The sequence below is a fragment of the Sinohyriopsis cumingii genome, chromosome 19 (assembly GCF_028554795.1).
Source record: "Sinohyriopsis cumingii isolate HCF-2022 chromosome 19, ASM2855479v2, whole genome shotgun sequence".
NCBI lineage: Eukaryota > Metazoa > Mollusca > Bivalvia > Unionida > Unionidae > Sinohyriopsis > Sinohyriopsis cumingii.
In genome coordinates, this window is record NC_142979.1 from 35,241,332 (window position 1) to 35,261,996 (window position 20,665).

The following is a 20,665-nucleotide window of genomic DNA, read 5'->3' on the forward strand; positions in this document are numbered from 1 at the left end:
CCGTCCGTCTCTCCATTCATACATATATCTAAATATCAAACCGTCCGTCTCTCCAGTCATACATCTATCATATATCGAACAGTCTGTGACACCAAGTTGATTTCGTGGTTATTGCTACACTAAAATTTAAAGATTGAACAAAATGTTATTGACCCTTCGCATCACTAGTTTTATTAACAAATCTAGTCACCGTCACTGAGAAAAATTATTTTGTTTTGATTAACTTGTGTTTGTACAGCTACTTTACATTTTTGTATATTCATATAAAGCAGATTTGAACTTTCTTTCTGATATCGGGCTGTTAAACAGTACATCATAAAGCACACGAAGCTTGTCTGCTTTAATTCTTTTCAAAGAGCGTGTCATTGTTCTGTTGCTTCGTACACATCAGTTTGCAAAATGATATGACCCGTTCTGACATGACCTTGTCTATCATACTATAGACAAGGTAAGTATCTTCCATTAACTTTTGTACCACGCTTGACCCTCGATTTCCTAATTCTGTTTCCGTCTTCAATAATCTGCAGCTTGTTTTGCTCCCGAGATATTTTTCTATTCATCAAACCGTCAAGAGTTTTCTGAGTTGCCCCAAACTGTAGTTACGGCCTCCGAAACGTACTAATTGAGCGAATGTTGCCGGCCCGGACAAAGTTTCGCTCCTGTGCAACGTAATATGATTGGCTCCAAAGGTAACACCATGAACCAGATTCATGGGTGTTATTTAAATATTACCCTTCGATCCAATTATATTTTGCCGTTAACGTGTGCAACAAAGTTTAGATATTTTGAAAATGAGTGTAACGTGTATTCGATTTGTCTGAGCTTAAGATAATTCTTCTATAGAACAGGTTTCCTAAAGTTGAATCGAGTTAATGGTAAGTAGGAACTGCCGTTCGCATCTGCCACTATTATCAGATGTATCTCGGGAAGGAATGTATCGTAGATTTGCAAACACCGTAAAAAGCCCGTTGCACAGGAGCACAACATTGAATATGGTCGTGTGCCTTCAAAGACGGAAATAGCAGAAGGAAATCGCTTTTCAAGCGTGGAACAAAGTTTATGGAAGTTATTTATCTTGTATCTTTTATCGTATCATAGACAGGGTCATATATCAGAACAGGTCAGCAATACGAGATAATTTTGTTACTTGGTATGATTTTGTTCCTTCAAATTATTGCTTTCCTTCAATATCAAGTTCGCGTGGAACACCTGTGGGTTTTCCCTGCGATTTATATTTCCTTAATTACACCCATGTTCATTTATGCAGACGAATTACTCTTGTTTGGTCTTGGTTCAGTTGTAATTCCACACTTACTCAGACCGACATGTATTTTTGTATAACTATCGTAGCTACCTATCCAAAACGGCAAATTCACTGTGTTTTCTTATATCATAATCAATATGAAAATGGAACGCTAGGAAAATATATAGGATGATAGATCGGTCGAACCTGCTGGCACTGTCTGATATTGTAAAACGGCATCGTAGGCTGGATATGCTCCGGGAATAGGCCTCGCGAAGTCGGCAAGCTGTCTTTCAGACCAATGGTACTGTCCTTTCCTCTAACAATACAGTTTATGGCGAAGTTTTAGGTAATTTGTATTGCAAGATTTTCTTTCGAGCAACGGTTTTTGTACTATCTACTAGTTCAGTTGTGGGTTGTTTTTGGGTTTTTTTGCCACTTCTTCAGTTGCAACGGATGTGTGTATGTTTTGTATAAAGCGGTCTGTTTTCCATTTTTCATGGTTGTATATTTATCGTCTTCATACACGATGAGCTTTAGCTATTTCTTGGAGATGGCATAGTCGAGTAGCGCCTTGGAAATGTGGTCTGGGATTCTATTGGGCTTTGTTCCGGCCAAGAAGCGGATTTCATTGTGGTTCGTGGCTTTTAGGCATATACACCGGCTGAGACAATTTCCAACTTGACAAATCAGACCAAACATTTAAGTTGTGATCTTATGGGCAATTTAATTGAAGAAAAAAAAAACAGTTATTGTTAATAATATTCCAGTCTAAGCCAAGTGTGGTTTCAAAACCATTCACTGCCTTTACTACTTACTTGTAATTTTTGGACCCGTAATAATGTTTCAGCTTATTATACCATTTGTTTATGAGCATCTATTAAATCCTAGATTTTTGGGCATAGCAACATTATAATTCCTGTATAAGCCGCGCGATATGCAAGTTTTATTGATATGGAAGTGAGAGGGAAAATTGTGTTTGCACCCCTGCGGACACGCACCTTTAATTTGTCGCTGTGGCTTACTGGCAAGACGGGGTGATATAGAAGAAGCCAGTGTGCTCGATATTACTAGATCTGAAAATAACAAGGTCTTCAACACGCCCTCAAAAACACTCAGGGTGAGTCACAAATATCATTCCCTTTGATACAAGTGATAGAGGGACCTACATACCATGATGGAAAGGTTATCTCGGATGAGGTTTTGCTAAGTTGCACCTTGTCATTGTAGTACCAGTTGTGCCATAAAGTTCTCGGGCATAGTACTGATGTCTCTTGTTTCGACAAAGAAATCTTAGTTAACTCGGGCTGCTCACGGGTTTGGCGTATAATTTACTGCATAACCGCAGTGTTCGATGTCCCTTGCTTTGCATCCTCATTCCACCTGTTATGTATATTTAATTTTGTATTATGTGCATGACCTTATGTGCGATTGAAAGGTAGATGTTTGGTCTACCTGGCTTTTGTTATTTTGTAAGGATATTTACTTCAAATTTAGTTCAAGGCCTAAACATGTTTACGAGTTTGGTATGTTCGAGAAAGCGAACTTGTTGACAATATTATGGAAATTTCTATTGGAAATCCACATCCATCGCATTTTGTTGTGTTAAATGCCAGGTGACAGTTTGCCCTAAAGGACTAAGTAAACAAGTGTTTTCACTTTTAGCTGTGTTCAGACATAATTTAAGAGGAATCGTTTATTTAAAGTATTCGTTGGGAGTACTAAGAGCTCGTTGACACTTTTGGACTAAAACACTGCTTTGGGATTATTGTGGACTCATTCAAACACATTCTGTATTATATTATTGTGGTACATCAGTACTATTTTTTGAAATTAATTTTGTAACCCCGTAATAGGTTGACCACTGGGTCGGGGAACCATCCCAAGATGACCTTGCAATCAAACAATTCTGGTTATCAGATAATCTAGGGAAAAATAAATATAATCTACAGAGAAAGAAAAAACACACACACGCATACACACATGCATATGGCACACACTCTAGGTGACATGGACTTTGTGATATTACAGTATTTTGTTCATGTTTACCATCAAGTCAGATACAAGTTACATGTTCCTTATTGATGTCCATTTTTGAAGTAATTGGTCCTTTTTTGTATTTACCTTAGAAGTGTATTTTTTCAATGTTCTTATGCATTGCACTATTTGCTTAAAAGCAAAAAAAGAAGAATTGTTCATATTGAATCTGCAAGTATAAATATGATATTTTGCCAAAATAAGCAGGAAATTACACAAATTGCCCAGTTGTTCACTTTCTAAGCATGTTTCTTTTTTGGACAAATGTACAATATTTCAGCAAAGAGGTGCAAAAATTTCAATAACACGGTACCAAAACTGTGATGTAATACTGTAGTCATAAAAGAGATGCTCAATACTTTCAATTTCACTCTTACAAAAAATACATCTGTTGTCATCTAATATGTTAATTCTTTTCAGAACATCATTAGTACCGATTATTCTATGGAGTAATTTAAAGTTAAAAGAGATCAACTATGTATCATTGGTTCAGCATTTCGCCCGGCTATAAATCTCAGACCACCCCTCACTATTTATATTTTTTTATTAAATACTTGCATCCAACTTTCTTGATTCGCAGTGTGTTACCGTTTAGCTTTTTTTAAAAGATCTTTGTAAACAAACTTGAGTGAATTTTGTTTTTGCAAGTTCATTATTTTATCCTTCTGCTTATCAAAATTATTGTGTTAAATTTTTTTTTTTATGGCGTCTTTCCATGCTATTGGAATTTTGGATATTAATGAGAAGTATTTCAAGAAATCTTCGCTTCTATGTTCTTGTTTTATTATTTTAGAAGGTATTACATTACCGTGATCATCTACTAGATCATTCACTATTTCAGAACCAGCTTCTGTCCAGGATTTGTATTGATAGAACATTTTAAGGAGGACAAAATTTAAAATACTCATGGATAGATACTCGTTAGGACTTTGAGGTTCCTCTTTCAAATTAGATACTGCCAAAACTACATCTCTCCAAAAACTTTTTAATGAACTTACTAAATTCTTCTAATTTCCTTCTCCCTAAATTCCAAATATACTTTTTATTTCTGAGTATAGTTTTATTGACTAAGTTCTGCCACGTTCCATTTTCATTTTCCATCAATCTTTTAACCCATCTTATCCTAATATACCTACATAATAGTTATTTACAGTGTCAGTTATACACTTTTTGACCAAATCCGTATACTCAATGTTCCTTAACAATTGAGCATTAAATTTCCAATATCTGATTCCCCTTGGACACGTTGAAAAAGCCACACTCAGAACAATAGCTGACTGATCAGCCTTATACCCTGGTAAGATATAACCAGCAGCTGTATTCATATCATTGTCATCCGATACTAGAAAAAAATCTAATCAACTTGTTTCAAGGGAGATTTTTGCCTCCAGGATTACATCTTTAAGTCTTGATTGGAATTTCGCCAGGGATCAATTAATTCCCATTCGTTTTTCAGGCCTTGAATCGCTGCCCTAGAATGTTCATATTTGTCATGTAAAATATTATAGATATCCAAATATGTCTTGTACAATGTTCCAGTCTTCGCACATTATTAATTAGTGAGTTCTCAAAAAATAAGATCGCCTCCTTTAACTTTCTAAAAAAAAAAAGACAATCGTTGACAATAAAGATGGCAGAAAAGGGATATGCCTACTTTGTCATGCAATGAGAGCGGTATCTTTTTGAAGCGGAACGACCATAGAAGGATTTGAAATATGAACCTCTTCAAAACTAGTTTCTTATGAAATCGCACTGGAAGTCAGACGCCAGTTTAAATAATTAAGTAAAGTTGGTTTTGGGGCAAAAGGGAATTCAACTACATGATTTCAAATAATTGTAAGAGCAAGGCATTTTTCGTCGTCTTCGAATTTTGTTTACAAACCTGTGGAAATCTGGACAATGCCAGGGTAGTTCTGCCAGGTTGACCCATTATTTCAGATTGTATATGTGAAGCTTCTACGTATTGCCAAATGAACAGAGTTTAATTTAAATTCTTTGGCTACGAAACCATTTTCATATGTTAAGGATTCAAAGTTTTCTGGGGGAAAAAAATACCAATTAACATCCTAATAATGTTCATGCTTTGACTTCTCGTAAAAAAGGTGATGCTGGATAATTCGGATCCAACTCGACCAGATGGTGAAATTTTTAATCTAATGAAAACGTTAGTTTTATTGAACAAATGTATCTCCAGGAAAACGTTGCAGCTTTGCGGAAGAAGTTTATATATATATATATATATATATATATATATATATATATATATATATATATATATATATATATATATCTTATGCCAAGATCTATGTAACCGAAAGGGGAAAAATAAATATATGCCAAAGTCCAAAAACTTTCCATTTATTCATGTCTATTGATGTTTTCTTCATTTGGACCCATTAAGAAGAACTAAACAAATGTATTAAACGGATGAATAACCAACATTCAGCAGTTACACTAAAGCTAAAATAAGTACATAAATACAATTGGAATACCATGTAAAGGGAGATAATCTGAATGCTAAGGAATATTCTAAAGAAAATGACACTCATCAATTGCTGCATCAAAATAGTTTTTATCCAAGGCATAAGTAAAGGGGCATTGTTACACTACAAATAATGAGGTTGCGCCGGCTTTGCAACAATGAGCAAACCTTTCTTGATGTTTGTTCATTGCTCTTCTTATCAAAGGACTACGAGAGCGAGGTTTTACATTCGGAGGCTTAGGAAAATGAAAGGCATTACGAATAATACATATTTGCAGCAAGGGACAAGAAATAATCCCAGTCATTGCTCATTTCAATAGAAGTTAAGGCCCTGATTGCATGCTAGACAATAGTTTAGTGATTTGCAACAAATGTTGCCTTAAACATTTGGTGCATGCACTTTGGTTACAGGTTAGAAACGAAATAAGGACACGGGAATTTTTTTGTGAGATACAATCTACGGAATATCTAAAAGTCTGGTTTTGAGTGTTTATTGAATAATTGTAAGCAGTGATTTTCAGAATAAACTCGGATATAGTTCAAATCTTACACCGGTAAGCATTTTAAAATTAAACAACAGATTTCATGTGATACAAAAATATAAGTTTTGGTGTATTGTTTAAGCTACATAAAAGCAGTATGTAGTGAAACAAAAAGAAAAGAAATCTACGTTTGTATTTAGTGCCATATTTGGACAAAATTTACATCTTAAAATCCGATATAAGAAAAAGAAAACTAGTCTGGAGTAATCGTTTAGCAGCTGAAATTGATGTTGAAATGTAATGGTCGGTCTAACCTCGATTACAGTCTTGTGCACTGTAATTTTATTGTTTTCATTTCTTTTTTAAAACCTTTATTTGTTTATGTTTTCTTCCTTTCTTATACTCAATATTCTGCGAGATCGTTTAGAAACAAATTCTATATATTTTGTGCATTCAGTTGTACATATGGCTGTAGAGACAATCTTTTCAGATTATTTCAAATATATCAAATCAACACGCGTTTGTCTTGAAATAAAAAAAAATTGAAATAGAGTAAAGATTTAGATTAATCAGGTTGTGCCGTCTTTGTTATCTCTACGGCAAATTGGTGTGCTTTTGTATGTTTATTTTCAAATGTGATTTGTCTTTGAGGATTCTGAACGATCCATGGAAACAAAATACAATTTCTTGTAAATAAATAAGAAGTAAACACTTTAAAATTTGTTTAGCACACAGGATAAATACCAGTTTCTTCAACAATGGGGCGATTAAATACAGTGGACTATATACCATTCTCCAGGCAAATTTCGAAAGAAAAGTTTTCAGAAAGGATACAAATCTGGTATATGACATTGAGATAACAATCTTCATAGACAGTTATATCAGTTCTCTTCCGCTATTTGAATTAAAACGTACTTGGGGTTATATCAATAGTGGGAAGTAGCCGCTGGCAATTAATTTAAGCCATTAATCATCTTGTCAGCATTAGATGTGTTAGATGCATCAAGTTTGAATTTAATGTGGTGCTAAGAAGAAAAACTAAAGCTTTAAAAGTCATTAAAAGTGGTATCGAATGCTTAAACTATAGGATTCTAAATGATTGCGATATATATAACCCGGTCAGAATCATTCTTAAATATGAAATATAGTGGGAATATAAGATACAACACATTTGTGCTACCGACGGCGGTCTGGGTAAAACACATGAAACAATAGCTTCAGAGGAGCTATTTTACCAACATGAATGTACACCCTTGAATAATAAAACGGCGACTGGTGCACGGGAGCTTTGTTTGTTATAGCCATATATAAGACAATGTCAGCACGTCACAAACTTTCTGGAAATTTAAAAAAGAAGAAAAAGGAAAGCAAATCGCACGTTGTACTCCTCAAGGCAAAATTATTTCATTGCGACTATCAGAATATTTTAGGAAGACGGCATTAATACATCTTAACGTGGCGATATTGACCTCACGTTTTCATTATAAGCTGTGTTTTACACCATAAACAATATATATAGATTATGCATCACTTAGTTAAATTGGTATTATGATCATTTGACAGGTAAATTATATAGATTATACATCACTTTGTTAAATTTGTATTAGGTTAATTTGACAGGTAAATTATATAGATTACACATTTTATTAGGGTAATTTGACAGGTAAATTATAAAGATTATACATCACTTAGTTACATTTGTTTTATGGTCATTTGATGGGTAAATTATATAGATTATACATCACTTTGTTAAATTTGTATTACGGTCATTTGACAGGTAAATTATATAGACAACACATCACTTGGTTAAATTTGTTTTACGGTTATTTGACGAGTAAATTATATAGATTATACATCACTTAGTTAAATTTTATTAGGGTAAATTGATATGTAAATTATAAAGATTATACATCACTTAGTTAAATTTTATTAGGGTAAATTGATATGTAAATTATAAAGATTATACATCACTTAGTTAAATTTTAATAGGGTAAATTGACAGGTAAATTATAAAGATTATACATCACTTAGTTAAATTTTTATTAGGGTAAATTGATATGTAAATTATATAGATTGCACATCACTTAGCTAAATTTATATTAGGGTATTTAACGTATTATCACACCATTTCCGGTCACTAATACCAAGTCATTTCTTTGACCAAGAGCAGTACACTTTATCACAATGGGAAAAGCGATTAATATGGTAAAGGAAAAACTACACACTTATTAGTGTATATGCTACATAAAGCCGGACCAGACGCAGTTAACGTATGACTGGTTTTGTTTATTAAAAAGACCTAGCTGTCCTATTGAAACATATCTTAAATTTAGTACATTTTCTATTACTAATCTGTAACCATTACTTTGATTAAAGAACACAAAACAACGAACTTCGTCAAGATTACCTCTGATAATTAAAAAATTTATTAAATTCTGTTTTCACGTGAGACATAATACACGTAAGCTGGATTGAGGAATGTCAGACGTATATGGCTTCCTTATGTATTTAATCATTCCTGTTCATCAAATCGCAGTACGTGGTTGTCTAAGAACTTATACCGTAACGAAACTAATAAATTATTCAGCCGAAAAAAAACTAATCTGTATGCGTCTGTAATGCTTTCGAAGTGTTTCATCTATATATTCCTACATTTCTTCTCATCGGGAAAAAGTCCAGTGTGTTTCCAGATATCACCCATTCCCATTGATAGGCAGATACTGTACACAGTCACCGTTTGAGCTCTAAGGTAAACCTAAAGCTGGGCTGAATTTTCCCTTGGGGTAAACCTAAAACTGGGCTGAATTTTCCCTTGGGTTTTAACTTAGCTGAGCATACCTAGGTAACGGCAAAGTCAGCCAGTACACAAATGTATTTTGTTTGAAAGAAAACATTTATTGGACATGTCCTATTAAGATTTGATGTGTTGCTAATAGCCGTCCCAAAACCTTGTCCTCACATTCGCATATTTTTGATAGTGACAAAGATAAAACCAATAAAAATATATCATTCGGCTGTTATTTATGTAACATTGATTTTCAATTTTAAAAAAATAACAGAGGTCAAATGAAATAAATTACTGAGTTAATATTAGTAGCAATGCATTTATTCTATGTACTGAGGTATATACATGTAAAATATATCCAAACATCATGGACAACAATAATTGTAATGCGTGATTCATGCCGACTCTTTTCACAAGGCCAGAAAACATCACATTTTCGTTTTTCATTTATCAACATCCTACCCAAAACAAAATTTGTTTTTCTACGTATAGTCCAGGCGAAGCCACGAACCATCTTATGTTACTTTTTCAAAAACTATCTCTAACCACCCCAACTCTCACGAGACAAACTTCAATTAATAGAAGTATGAATACAGTCTATTACCAAATCATTTTTATTTGTAAAAGCCACGGATCAAACGGGAAAATTGTGTCTATGCATCATAACTCATCCCGCAATATTCCACAACACTTTTAACATTAGCAATAAACCTTACATCTACAATTACTACTATTACTACTACCTAGAATAAATCCTCGGACATCGCCATTAGCTCTTCACTTTAGATATTCTTCAGGTTTTAACAATGCTGCTTGACGGAAATTGCAAAAGCGTCATCAAAAATTTACTTTTTTATTTTTGTCAGAATTGCTATTTGTTACGTATTGAGTTGATAATATAATTTTGCACTAAAAGGTTATTAGTTCATTATAAGGTTCACGAAGACTGTCATTTCACGTCCAGGAATTTTTAGACGAAAAAGTTACTTTTGTCATGGAAAAATTGGAATTCTTCTTTAAGAAAGTCAGCTTCTTCTTCTTTTATTTCTTAAAAAAATACAAACGAGTGATATTTGTCCTTAAAAAGAAGCCAAACTCGCCAATGAGAAAGTGTAATTTTTTATGAAGACTGTCACGTTTTAAACACGAAAAACCAGCCTTTCTTCATCGAGTCAAGTCTTTACGAAGTGTCATGAAAATTTTTAATTTTACACGAGGAGAGTAACCATACTCGTCATATTTTGTGATTACATGTTTCCTGAAGAAAAACCGTTTTATTTTTTACATGTTCGGCCACAATACAGGCTGTGGACGTGAAACATTATCACTTTTTATGAAGATGATTATACAATATTGGTTAGATAAATCTTTCAGTGAAACGATACACGTAATTAAGAATTCGAATAAATGTTTGGCATTTGCTTTGTGCAACTGTTTTCCAGGCTATGGTTTACAGTAATACAAAGATTGCCACAGTTTGTGATTCTTACTGTAGTACAACAGAGATGGTCTGGTCAACGTGGAGACTTGGTTGTTTTGTTTCCTTATTCTTAAGAATAAATAATTATTACATATAGAATGCCAAGTTTTATTCCTAAGCATCTCCCAGAAATATTAGGAGAAACTGTACTATTGCCGCATTTGAAAATTGTAGGAACAAGTCAATAAGTCATAGTAAGCCGTATATTTTTACATACCTGAAACACGATTGCTAAAATATATTGAACGAGAAGATGAAATGTTATTCTATTCAGGTTATGAAATATTTCAAAATTTAATATTTTGTTTAATAATTCCCATCCAGCGTTAATTTTACATAATTGTCATAATTTGCCACAGCAATTTTCTTGTATATATATATATATATATATATATATATATATATATATATATATATATATATATATATATATATATATATTATTTATTGATTTATATGGATGGGTGGGTGAAAGAGAGAGTTGCACTCACAACTGCTTCAAATGAGCTATAATGAGTCTTTTAATTTGCGATATATATCTGCCTTTGGGGAAAACCAGGCAGTTGAATCCTCGTTGGGGGGGGGGGGAAGTGGGGCAAAGATATATCATTCAATGTGGTTTAGAAACATTTTCGATTGATTTTCTGTATGTTTTCATGAACATAACTTGAGATCTCGAACTATATCATTTACTGTGCACGAAAACAAAACGTTTACTAATTAAAAAACTTGCCGATGAAAAAAGACAATGTTTCTTTGAGAGCTGTGAAACTCAAAATCTTGTCACGTCATTGCTTCCTGTTGAAAAATCACAGCAATGCATTAACCGTCTCATGTCTCAAGAACACACACACACACACACACACACAAAAACCACCCTAAAAATTTGTACTTGGTTGAAAAAAAATTCCAGATGTAGTTAGCTTATTTCACCAACCGTTAAAAAATGTTTTACTCACTACAGCTACAATTAATTGATAAGAATTTCCGAAAGTACATTTGTAATGATTTTCCACATTCATAGTCCAAGCTAATTATCATCCCACCAAGGACAAACTTTAGAATTTCCATTGTAATGCATTGGATTCATTAACATACTTCAAAATCCTTTAAGATTTGTTAAGCACTTCATTACAAGATTCTTTACATCTTCCATAGATAAGTGTGGGGTAAATATATTTGTTTTAAATTTATGCTAGTGAATTTATTCAGTAATTTTAGTCTCTAGAATTCAAACGTTTCCTTGTATTTTTGTCGAGAAAGAAATGAAAATGTACCTAGTATAACAGTGAGCATCCCTTTTCTGGCCTCTTTTGAAATATCAGATCCATAAAAGAAGATTTAGGTTCCGGAAGCAAACCTTCCATCTGGCTATATTGCTCCCAAAGTTTAGGAAGAATGAAGAAATGCATCAAAACACAGTTCTCCTTTGTCACGTTGAACTCGGTATTAAACTTAGACTCAGGAATTATTATTATATCAGTTGACAATTTTAGGCGCTTTTCACCGACACAGAAGTTCTGAACTGTGGTTTCGATAGCTTTGAAATGTTTAACTTCTTCGATAAAGTCTGGACCCTGCGCAGCCACTTTTCTCCAAAACGTTTTGTTGAAATATTCATATAACATGTAATCTGCGCGTGACCAGTTTCTGTGTATTTCTTGCTGTTGTTTAGTTGGTTGATAGGATCTGTATGAATAGTTTCCTGCATTTGTTTTCTGATACAAAATGTCTTTTAGGGACCAACACATGAGCCTTTTTAATAAGACAATCGATTCATCAAAATACTCTACTAACATAACTAACTTGAAATTTTCGTCAATAAATTGGATATATTCCATAATGGCTATTTCATTGTTCATAATGTCTTCCCGTCCTTTTGGAAAGCCGAGCGGCATTCCAAAACAATGAGACATCATACTTCGTGTCGGAGAAAAATAATCCGGTATACACCAACGTTGAACGTTCTTCTTTGGACTTGAGTAGATTTTTTCATATTTCTCAATGTTTGAAAGAAATTCAGACAGTTGGTCGGACACTTTTGGCAGTTCTCCAATTGAGGCCATCCTGAAATAGCTAAAGGTCGACTTAAAATGGTTCCACGGTTCCCGTATGATGGAAATGTAAACGGTGTCATTTGGCATGAGCGCATCCATAAATGTTTTGTTATAGATCGCATGTTCTGTTAGAATCTCAAAAGGTCTCTTAGAGGGTCTATAGTCCACTTTTTCCATCGGTCCCGGCCATCCAAGATATGGATTCCTTTTTCTTGGGAGAACAAAATTCAATTTTCGAATATATCCAAAGCGCCGAAGTATTGTTTCCATAGTTTCCGTAGCACATTTCATACACTTTATAAAAACGATATGTCGCTTTTCTTCAGTGCATACAAGCTTCTTGTTCATGTTAGTCCCACTGTCTCCTGCATACAAAATTCGTAAAGAAATGAAATAAACGGTAAATAGGCAGATACAAAGGAATACATATTTCGAAACTCTTCTCATTTTCCTAGGGAACATGCTATAAGTATCACCAGCGATGATCTTATATATCTTGATTCGCAGTACATTATATTTAGTCATTGGAACTTTCACTGGCTATGTGACAACCTACGCGGAAGTGAATGACCACATGTGCTAATCCGTAATCGGAAGAATTCGCCTCGGGTACATTGGCTTTTGACATACTGTCGATGGTTTGTAAATTATATAACTCATATTAATTTATGTCTCCCAAATCAGAACTTACTTTTAACTACCGGGAGAATATTATGCAAGAACTAATGCGCATATGTGAATTGAAAATAAATTACATACTGCAATTATTATAGCAAACGATGCACGTTTCTGTCTTATGTAATACTACGCTAAGATTCGCAAAATATAAACTAACTAATACTTGCTCTTGTAGAACATAACTTTATTAATGACAGAATATAATGCCGTTCTCATAACATCTTTCTTTCTCTCTATAGGTCCGTCCGTTCGTCCTTCCATCCATCTATGTATAATTTAGCTTTGTTAATAGGGCACCAAGATCCATTCGTTTCTTGGTTGCTACAAGACCGAAGTTTAAAGCTTGAGTAAACGTTGCTGACCATTCCTCTCACTAGAATGATGTCCACTATGTATGCAACGTCAATGATGAAAATGTTTTTATTCCAAACCGAGAAATGTATGTATGTATGTATGTATGTATGTATGTATGTATGTATGTATGTAATAATCTTGAATGACATGAAGTGCCACAATGATATAATGAGGACTGTTTTTGATAAAGTTCTCAATAATCTCAAAGAAGTGTTTTAGTCCAAATAGTCCATGAGCAGTTTGTAATTCCAATGAATAATTAAAGTAAATATTTATATATTATATCAGAACACACCTAGAAAGATTGATTATATATTCTCAAAGACTTATATGAAACTGGGATGAATGATTGTTTACCAAGGCCTATATACATTAATTTGACTTGACCTAAGACAAATGCAATGCATTGGTATTCCCTAGATATGTATCATTTCTAATGGAACATTCTACCAAAGTGTAGTACACGTTCGCTTACAGAACATGACAGATTCGTAAATAAGGTTTGGAAGAAATCTCCCTGCTTGTCGGCTTGATAAAACGAATCATGATAAAATATTCCCTCAATAATTTCTTCCCGTATATCATCTAATTGATGCACTATAAGATCTCCTAAAACTACTTATGTGATTATAAAAGTCTCTTTCATGAAATCAGAAAGAACGCTTTTAACAAAATATACTAAATATCCTGGCTTTAGTTTATAGTTGAGCTTTCCATAGACATCTTTTGTAAGACAGCTAAGTAAGTTAATCCGTATATTTGCTCTGTTGTCGAGCTTGCTGATATTAATGGATGACATTTCGACCGGTGACCCATTACACACAAATAATAAGTGTTTCAAATGCATCTACCCGTTTGTTTAATTTTAAGTAAAATGATTCAACACCTTAGTCTTAAGAGACTGATTAAGCGTTTGTACTACAGAATTTTTAACCAAGTAAAATTCATTGATTTTTTTCTTTCTACAACAATTCATTGAACTTTACGTAAATACCTTTCCATTATTGAACTGTGTTTTTCTTCTAGCTACCTTTCATTAAATGCTGTCTCCAATAGCGGTATGCATATCTTATCTCGATTTTGTTTTTACTTTGTTAGGCACGTCATACTTTGAATAGATTTATATCACTGTCAAAATATATTTTTATTTATCATTTAATTTTTCATAAGTACTCATTTCAAGGACATCAGCTTTTAACAGATCATTTATGTCACTAGCTGAAACTTTTTATTAGTTAAAGTGTGAGATAAATTGTCCATGTTCACTATTATGTATAAGTCATGATCTATTAAAAAAGTATGTGGTCTACTCGTTCTCCCTTTTGCAGATTTTCTTGATAGGTCTGTTCTTTGATTTTAACTGTGCGTGAACAATACCACATTGCCGAACGTGTATAACGCTATATAGTTCGCCAATCAAGTCGATGACGACCATTTTAGTCGTACAGTGTTTTAGCAGGAAGAAATGGTCTGTGGGTGCGTAGGTGGCCGATGAGGCCGATGTGCGCTCTGAATGTTCTGTGGCATCGTGGACATGGGATGGTAACAAGGTTGATCGTGTGGTTACTTATTCAGCATTCCCTAGCCCTACACTCGTCATATTTCCAGTATTCGTTTCGCCTAACGAAGCGAGAGCGATCTTTTGTTAGAGCTGTTTTATGAAAAAATTAGTATGTGAATATTCATTGTATTATTTATCTATGAATGTGTCCACTTATACAATACTCCTTGAGTTACTCATATTTTGAGATGGCACCTCATAATATGTAGTTCCAGTGAGACCATGCTGCTTACATATGCACTAAGTGAATTCCCATGAAGCTGGCGAACCAACAATAGCCAGTGTTCATAAAGCCTTGAAAAATCCTTGAAGATGTTGCCTTGAAAAGTCCTTCAATTAACAAAATGAGATTTATCTTTGAAGAGTGCTTCAATTTCAAAAACAAACTACATGTACCTGAATTTCTTTAAAACATTCTTGAATTTTTTCAGTACTGTCAAAACTGTCTTCCAAAAATGAAATTAAAAAAGACAAAGTTTTACAACAATGTTTAAAAGACAGTAATATTATAAAATTGAGTTAATACGTGACACTTGTAGGTATTGTTATTAGTTGTATCCATTTGTGTCGTTGGCATTATAACTGAATAGCAAAGATGTTGACATAGCTTACATTTGATATACCATGTGCTGTATATACAGTTAATAAATTCAACTAGACTTACCAAGTCGATGTTTCATTTTAATTTCATGAAGTGTTTATGTTCCTTAGTGATCACGTGAGATGACACTTGTCACATGACTGATCAGCCCTGAGAGGATAAGAAATGGAAGCCTCAATGTCTTGTCAGGTGGGTTTTATCAAGGGTGGGTTTGTGATATGAAAGGCAATTACGGGGTTCATTAAACTACAATCAAACATCGATTTGCTAAGTCAAACTTAACTTATTAATTTCACCTCCTATATATGTGCTTCATGATCCAATTGTTATGACTCTATGATCTTAAACTAAGAAACAGAACAGAAAAATTTGAAACATCTTTTACAAATCAACAAATAATGCAATTCCCTACGTTAAAACAGTGAAAACTCAAGAGTAACTTAGAATATTGTGAAATAAGTCACAAATAATCGTAACAGTTCTATCACATGTCCAAAATAATAGTATTTCCAGAATAAATTCTGGGTCTTGAATGTGTTGATGTACCAATAGTCTTGACTGCACCGATGTGCCAACATTTTTTACATATCCAAATGATGTAATCCAGAATATCTTTGAATGAATTCACAAGAATTTTTAAATAGTGTTTTAGTGGTAACAGTCATATAAGCACCTTTTAATTCCAATAAATCATTAAATAAATGATTCCTCTAATCAAATCTAAGCATAACAGGAAATGCTTCTGCAGACTGTAATTAAAACAGGAATAGGAATAATTGTTCACTTTTTCCTCCTTATATACATCCCCATTACTCTATGTCGCAATACATCTCTACTTGATTTTTGTTGCAATACTTATGTCACAAAACAAACCCCACCTGACTTCTGTTGCAATGCTCAATCAATTGAGCATTGCAACAGAACATTACCACAAACTGTGAACAAATGAATATTATATTAAAATACAGTCTACAGTCATGGACAAAATTAGATCAGTAGAATTTTAAATACAAATTATCATCACTAACCATAATCAAGGACAACAGTTAAACACATAAAAGAGATATACATAAGACCATGAGATTTAAGAGAGACTTCCATGTACGAATATATTACCAAAACAGAATACAAAAACTCATATGTGCTGTTAATAAAATGTGCATACACTTTACTGTGTACACTTCAGCCATTTGAAATTATGAAAACTGACAAAACCTTTCTGCTAAAATGACTCCTGTCTTATTTTAAACATTTCCAAAAGCACAGGCCGTAGCCCAACCAGCTGCCTCTACGATTGTTCATAATTGTACGCTTTTAATTCTAGTAGCGGTAACGGTTGCGGCCCTCTTGCCATGAGCTTGAAACACTGATGTATCAACATCATACTTTTTCACAACAGTCTTTACGCCAATTGATGTAGCTGCTTTGTTAACCTTTTATATTGGGATTGTGTGCTGATGAATAAGTGTTTCACACTTTCGTAACACTTTAGTCCATTGCAAGTTTCATTGTAAGCAAGTATCATCATACAATTTCTTCCCGTACTGATATAATTTTAATTGAATAGGTTATACCTGCTTTTAACTGTTTCAGCAGTGAAGGACTGTGTATTTATACACTATTAACACCAACAATTTGACTTTTTTCTGCATAAGGTGAAAGGTCTGACACCTCTGTCCTGTTAATAAAGTAACTACTAGCATGACTAACTTCAAAATTGAATTCCTTCAAAGAGAACTGATCGTTGTATTGTTAAGATAAAAAGATAATGAAGCACACACACACACACACACACACACACACACACACTTTTTCATTGGCCATTTGTTTGAGATACAGCTCTCAACAGTTTGAATGGTGGAGAACCGTTGCCAACTGTAATTCGACTTGTTGAAGAAACATCGTTTGTTATTCTTTCGGGATCAGGATTATACAAAGCATAAAGCTGCAGCTGGAGACAGTCTTGAAGCAAAAAAAAAAATGCACATTAAATATATCATTAAAAACTTTTGAACTTAATTTCCTCTCAGTATCCTCATTTACATATATGTTTCTGTGGAATATCTGTATATAATAGTACACTACAGCCAGATATAATGGGATAATATTTCTAACATCGGAATCTGGTCATCCATTTTCTTCACATATAAACTGTTACGGTATTATCCATCTAGATGTGTATATGAGAGCATTAGTAGCAAAGTCCCAAAAAATCCTGCCCACACTCTCCACAAGATGAAAAGTGAGCTATTTTAAAAATGCACATTACATTTTCTCTAGATAGCTTCCAGTGTTATGCTAAAAGAAAGGTGTGTGTGCGTGTGTGTGTGTGTGTGATTTGGATATTTAACGTAGCTTTAACAATTTTTCAGTCATATCGCTACGATGTCTGCAATGTGGCAGTTTTTAGTGATGTCTAGCACTGGGGCATCATGCCGCAGACATGTAGCATGATGTCCCACCCAGTCACATTATCCTGACACAAGGCCAACCAGAAACACTAACCTCTTAATGCTGAGCGCCAAGCGAAGCAGCTGTTAGTACCATTTTTGTAAGTCTTTAGTATGACTCGGCCGGGAACATGAAACTCAGCACAATTAGTTTTCAAATTAAAATTTATATTTTGAACAGTGAGCTGAAAGGTGAAACAGCCAAACGATTACTCTTTCTTCAAACACTAGTCTATAAAAGAATGCAAATCTGCTTTGTCGTCTTCCCCCCTCCCCCAGTTTTATTACAAATGAATGTAAATATACCTTTTTGCTATATTTTTCTTTCACTAACTCCAAAAGTTTTACATTTAAATGGACTCTTTTTCAGTGACCCAAGACTTTAATTTCCCCATACTTAAGGTTATTGCACTCACAATACTGCCACAAGGCATATCAAAATTTACAGCAAGCGCAAACAAGGCATAACTAGCTGATCCTCATACATAACATTAATTCAATGGAAAATCATAAATGATATGAAAAAGGAAGAAAAAACAGTTGCACAAATGTGCATTTTTAAAGGTTCCACTCTATAGTTTCGCACCTTGCATATGGTTTGAATTTTAAAGAAAAAGAATTCCCCATGTTTTCCTGGTTATTTAAAACAGACATTGTAATCTAAGGTAATATTAAAATGACCTGTAATTCATTTTCACCATAAAAATTGTTGTGGGGGGACATGCAGAGATCATCTTGGATGTTCTCCTTTTCTTAATGAGAGTTTTTACATATTTCACAGATTGAGCCAGTCCCTTCTGAGATCTAGCTTGAGCGGTCAGAGACTTACAGTGAATTGAAATTTTGCAAGCTTGTGGTGTGACATGCAACACTCTGCATCTGCAAATGTGCACCAAAATCAGAGAACAAATTTGTTCACGAACGAAAAATGAACGATATTTGTAACCATTGTGTGCACACTTGTAAATTCTATCGTAAAAATCCCTTCCAAATATACCACACCAATGTTTCTGATCAATCACGCGACAAATGTTGCATGGGATCGCGAGAAACTTATGGGGGCAAGCGAAATAGCAAATTGGAGTGTGACCCACCTTATTGCAGTTGGGTGAATACTTTGAAGCATTAAGACAGGGCAATTTGTAATGCTTGTGGTAAAATATTGGACATTTTGAGAAAAACGAGAAATGCAAATTCGTTTATGGTCAGTTGTATTCATTGTTTTGGACTGTGAAGAAAAGCCAGACTTCTTGAATTTTACTCACTGTCTTGAGGGTTATATTTTTAAAAGCATAAGGATTGTGGATTTTCATAATGACATTCATGTCATAATAGAGGCAAAAGAGAAAAGCTATTTCAAGCAATGTTGTCAGATAAAATAGCTCAGAATCATTCATGTGGAGGTAGAAATAATGTTGTTTTTTGTTTTAGCTGTGAATTTCACACAGTTGCTGAAAAATGATATTAAAACACTATGGGTGGATATATTTAAAAAAATAAAAGTATGAACACCGTTTCTCAAAAAGGACACTTAAGTTTCTTTTATTTTAAATTTCGTGTGAAAGGTACAGAGCAAGTAACTTTTACCTGTGCCTTCCCCACTTTCAGTGATGTTCCTCTCCCCCCCCAAAAAATACAAGAAAAAAAAATCTGGGGATATGCTAGAGTGTGTAGTGGTAAATAATTCAATATTTAAGTGACCGTTTAGCCCGAACATTAATAGTAATGTTCATTTTCTTTGCATAGAATAAATCTATCTCTGTAAATCGATGCAAATTATTTTTAACATATGGCTGTCTTCTAATATATCTATTGTTGATTGTACATTGTGGTTCATACAACCGGCTTTAACAGCAAAAGAAATATCACTCTGGAGAAATTTTGACATAATGCTTTCAAAGTAAAGCAGTGTGTCTCAGATACAAAGAAAATTAAGGATCAAAAATAGAACACGGAGTCGCCTACAATTTTTTCACACAGTTCGTGTTGAGAGTTAAAGTGCACTAATAATAGTATGTATAAATCCAAGTAGTGAATGAGCACTTCAGCAATTCCAATGAATAATTTAAATAATTCCTGTCAAACTAAATTTGAACAGAGCTACAAATGATTCCAGAAACTGATTAAAAAAAAAAAACAGGAATGAAACAATGAGACAAGATGCTTAGAAAGTCTATATTTATAAAGACAATGTTCTGGAATTACTGAGTCTATTCCAATCAGATTGTTTCTAGAATATTCTGAACTCATAAAGATATAAACAACTTATTTACAACTTGCCATCATGGATAAATGTTAGCTGTGTAAACACTTGATCCACAAAAGAAAATAAGCTGTACAGTCTCCAATCAAATATATAAATCATTACGACTAATATTTCAAACGCATTACCCCTTCTCATGCATCTGCATGTGTGTAAGGTATATGAATGTGTCGATAAAGACTTTATACCCTT

General features: G+C 33.7%; 1 protein-coding gene across 1 annotated transcript; it reads right to left on the reverse strand.

Annotated features, from left to right (window-relative positions):
- Nucleotides 1-11,786: 11,786 nt before the first annotated feature.
- On the reverse strand, nt 11,787-12,914 carry LOC149775434 (galactosylceramide sulfotransferase-like). The gene has a single exon (XM_089943481.1). The coding sequence runs from the start codon at nt 12,912-12,914 to the stop codon at nt 11,787-11,789; it is 1,128 nt and encodes a 375-aa protein (XP_089799607.1).
- Nucleotides 12,915-20,665: the final 7,751 nt, after the last annotated feature.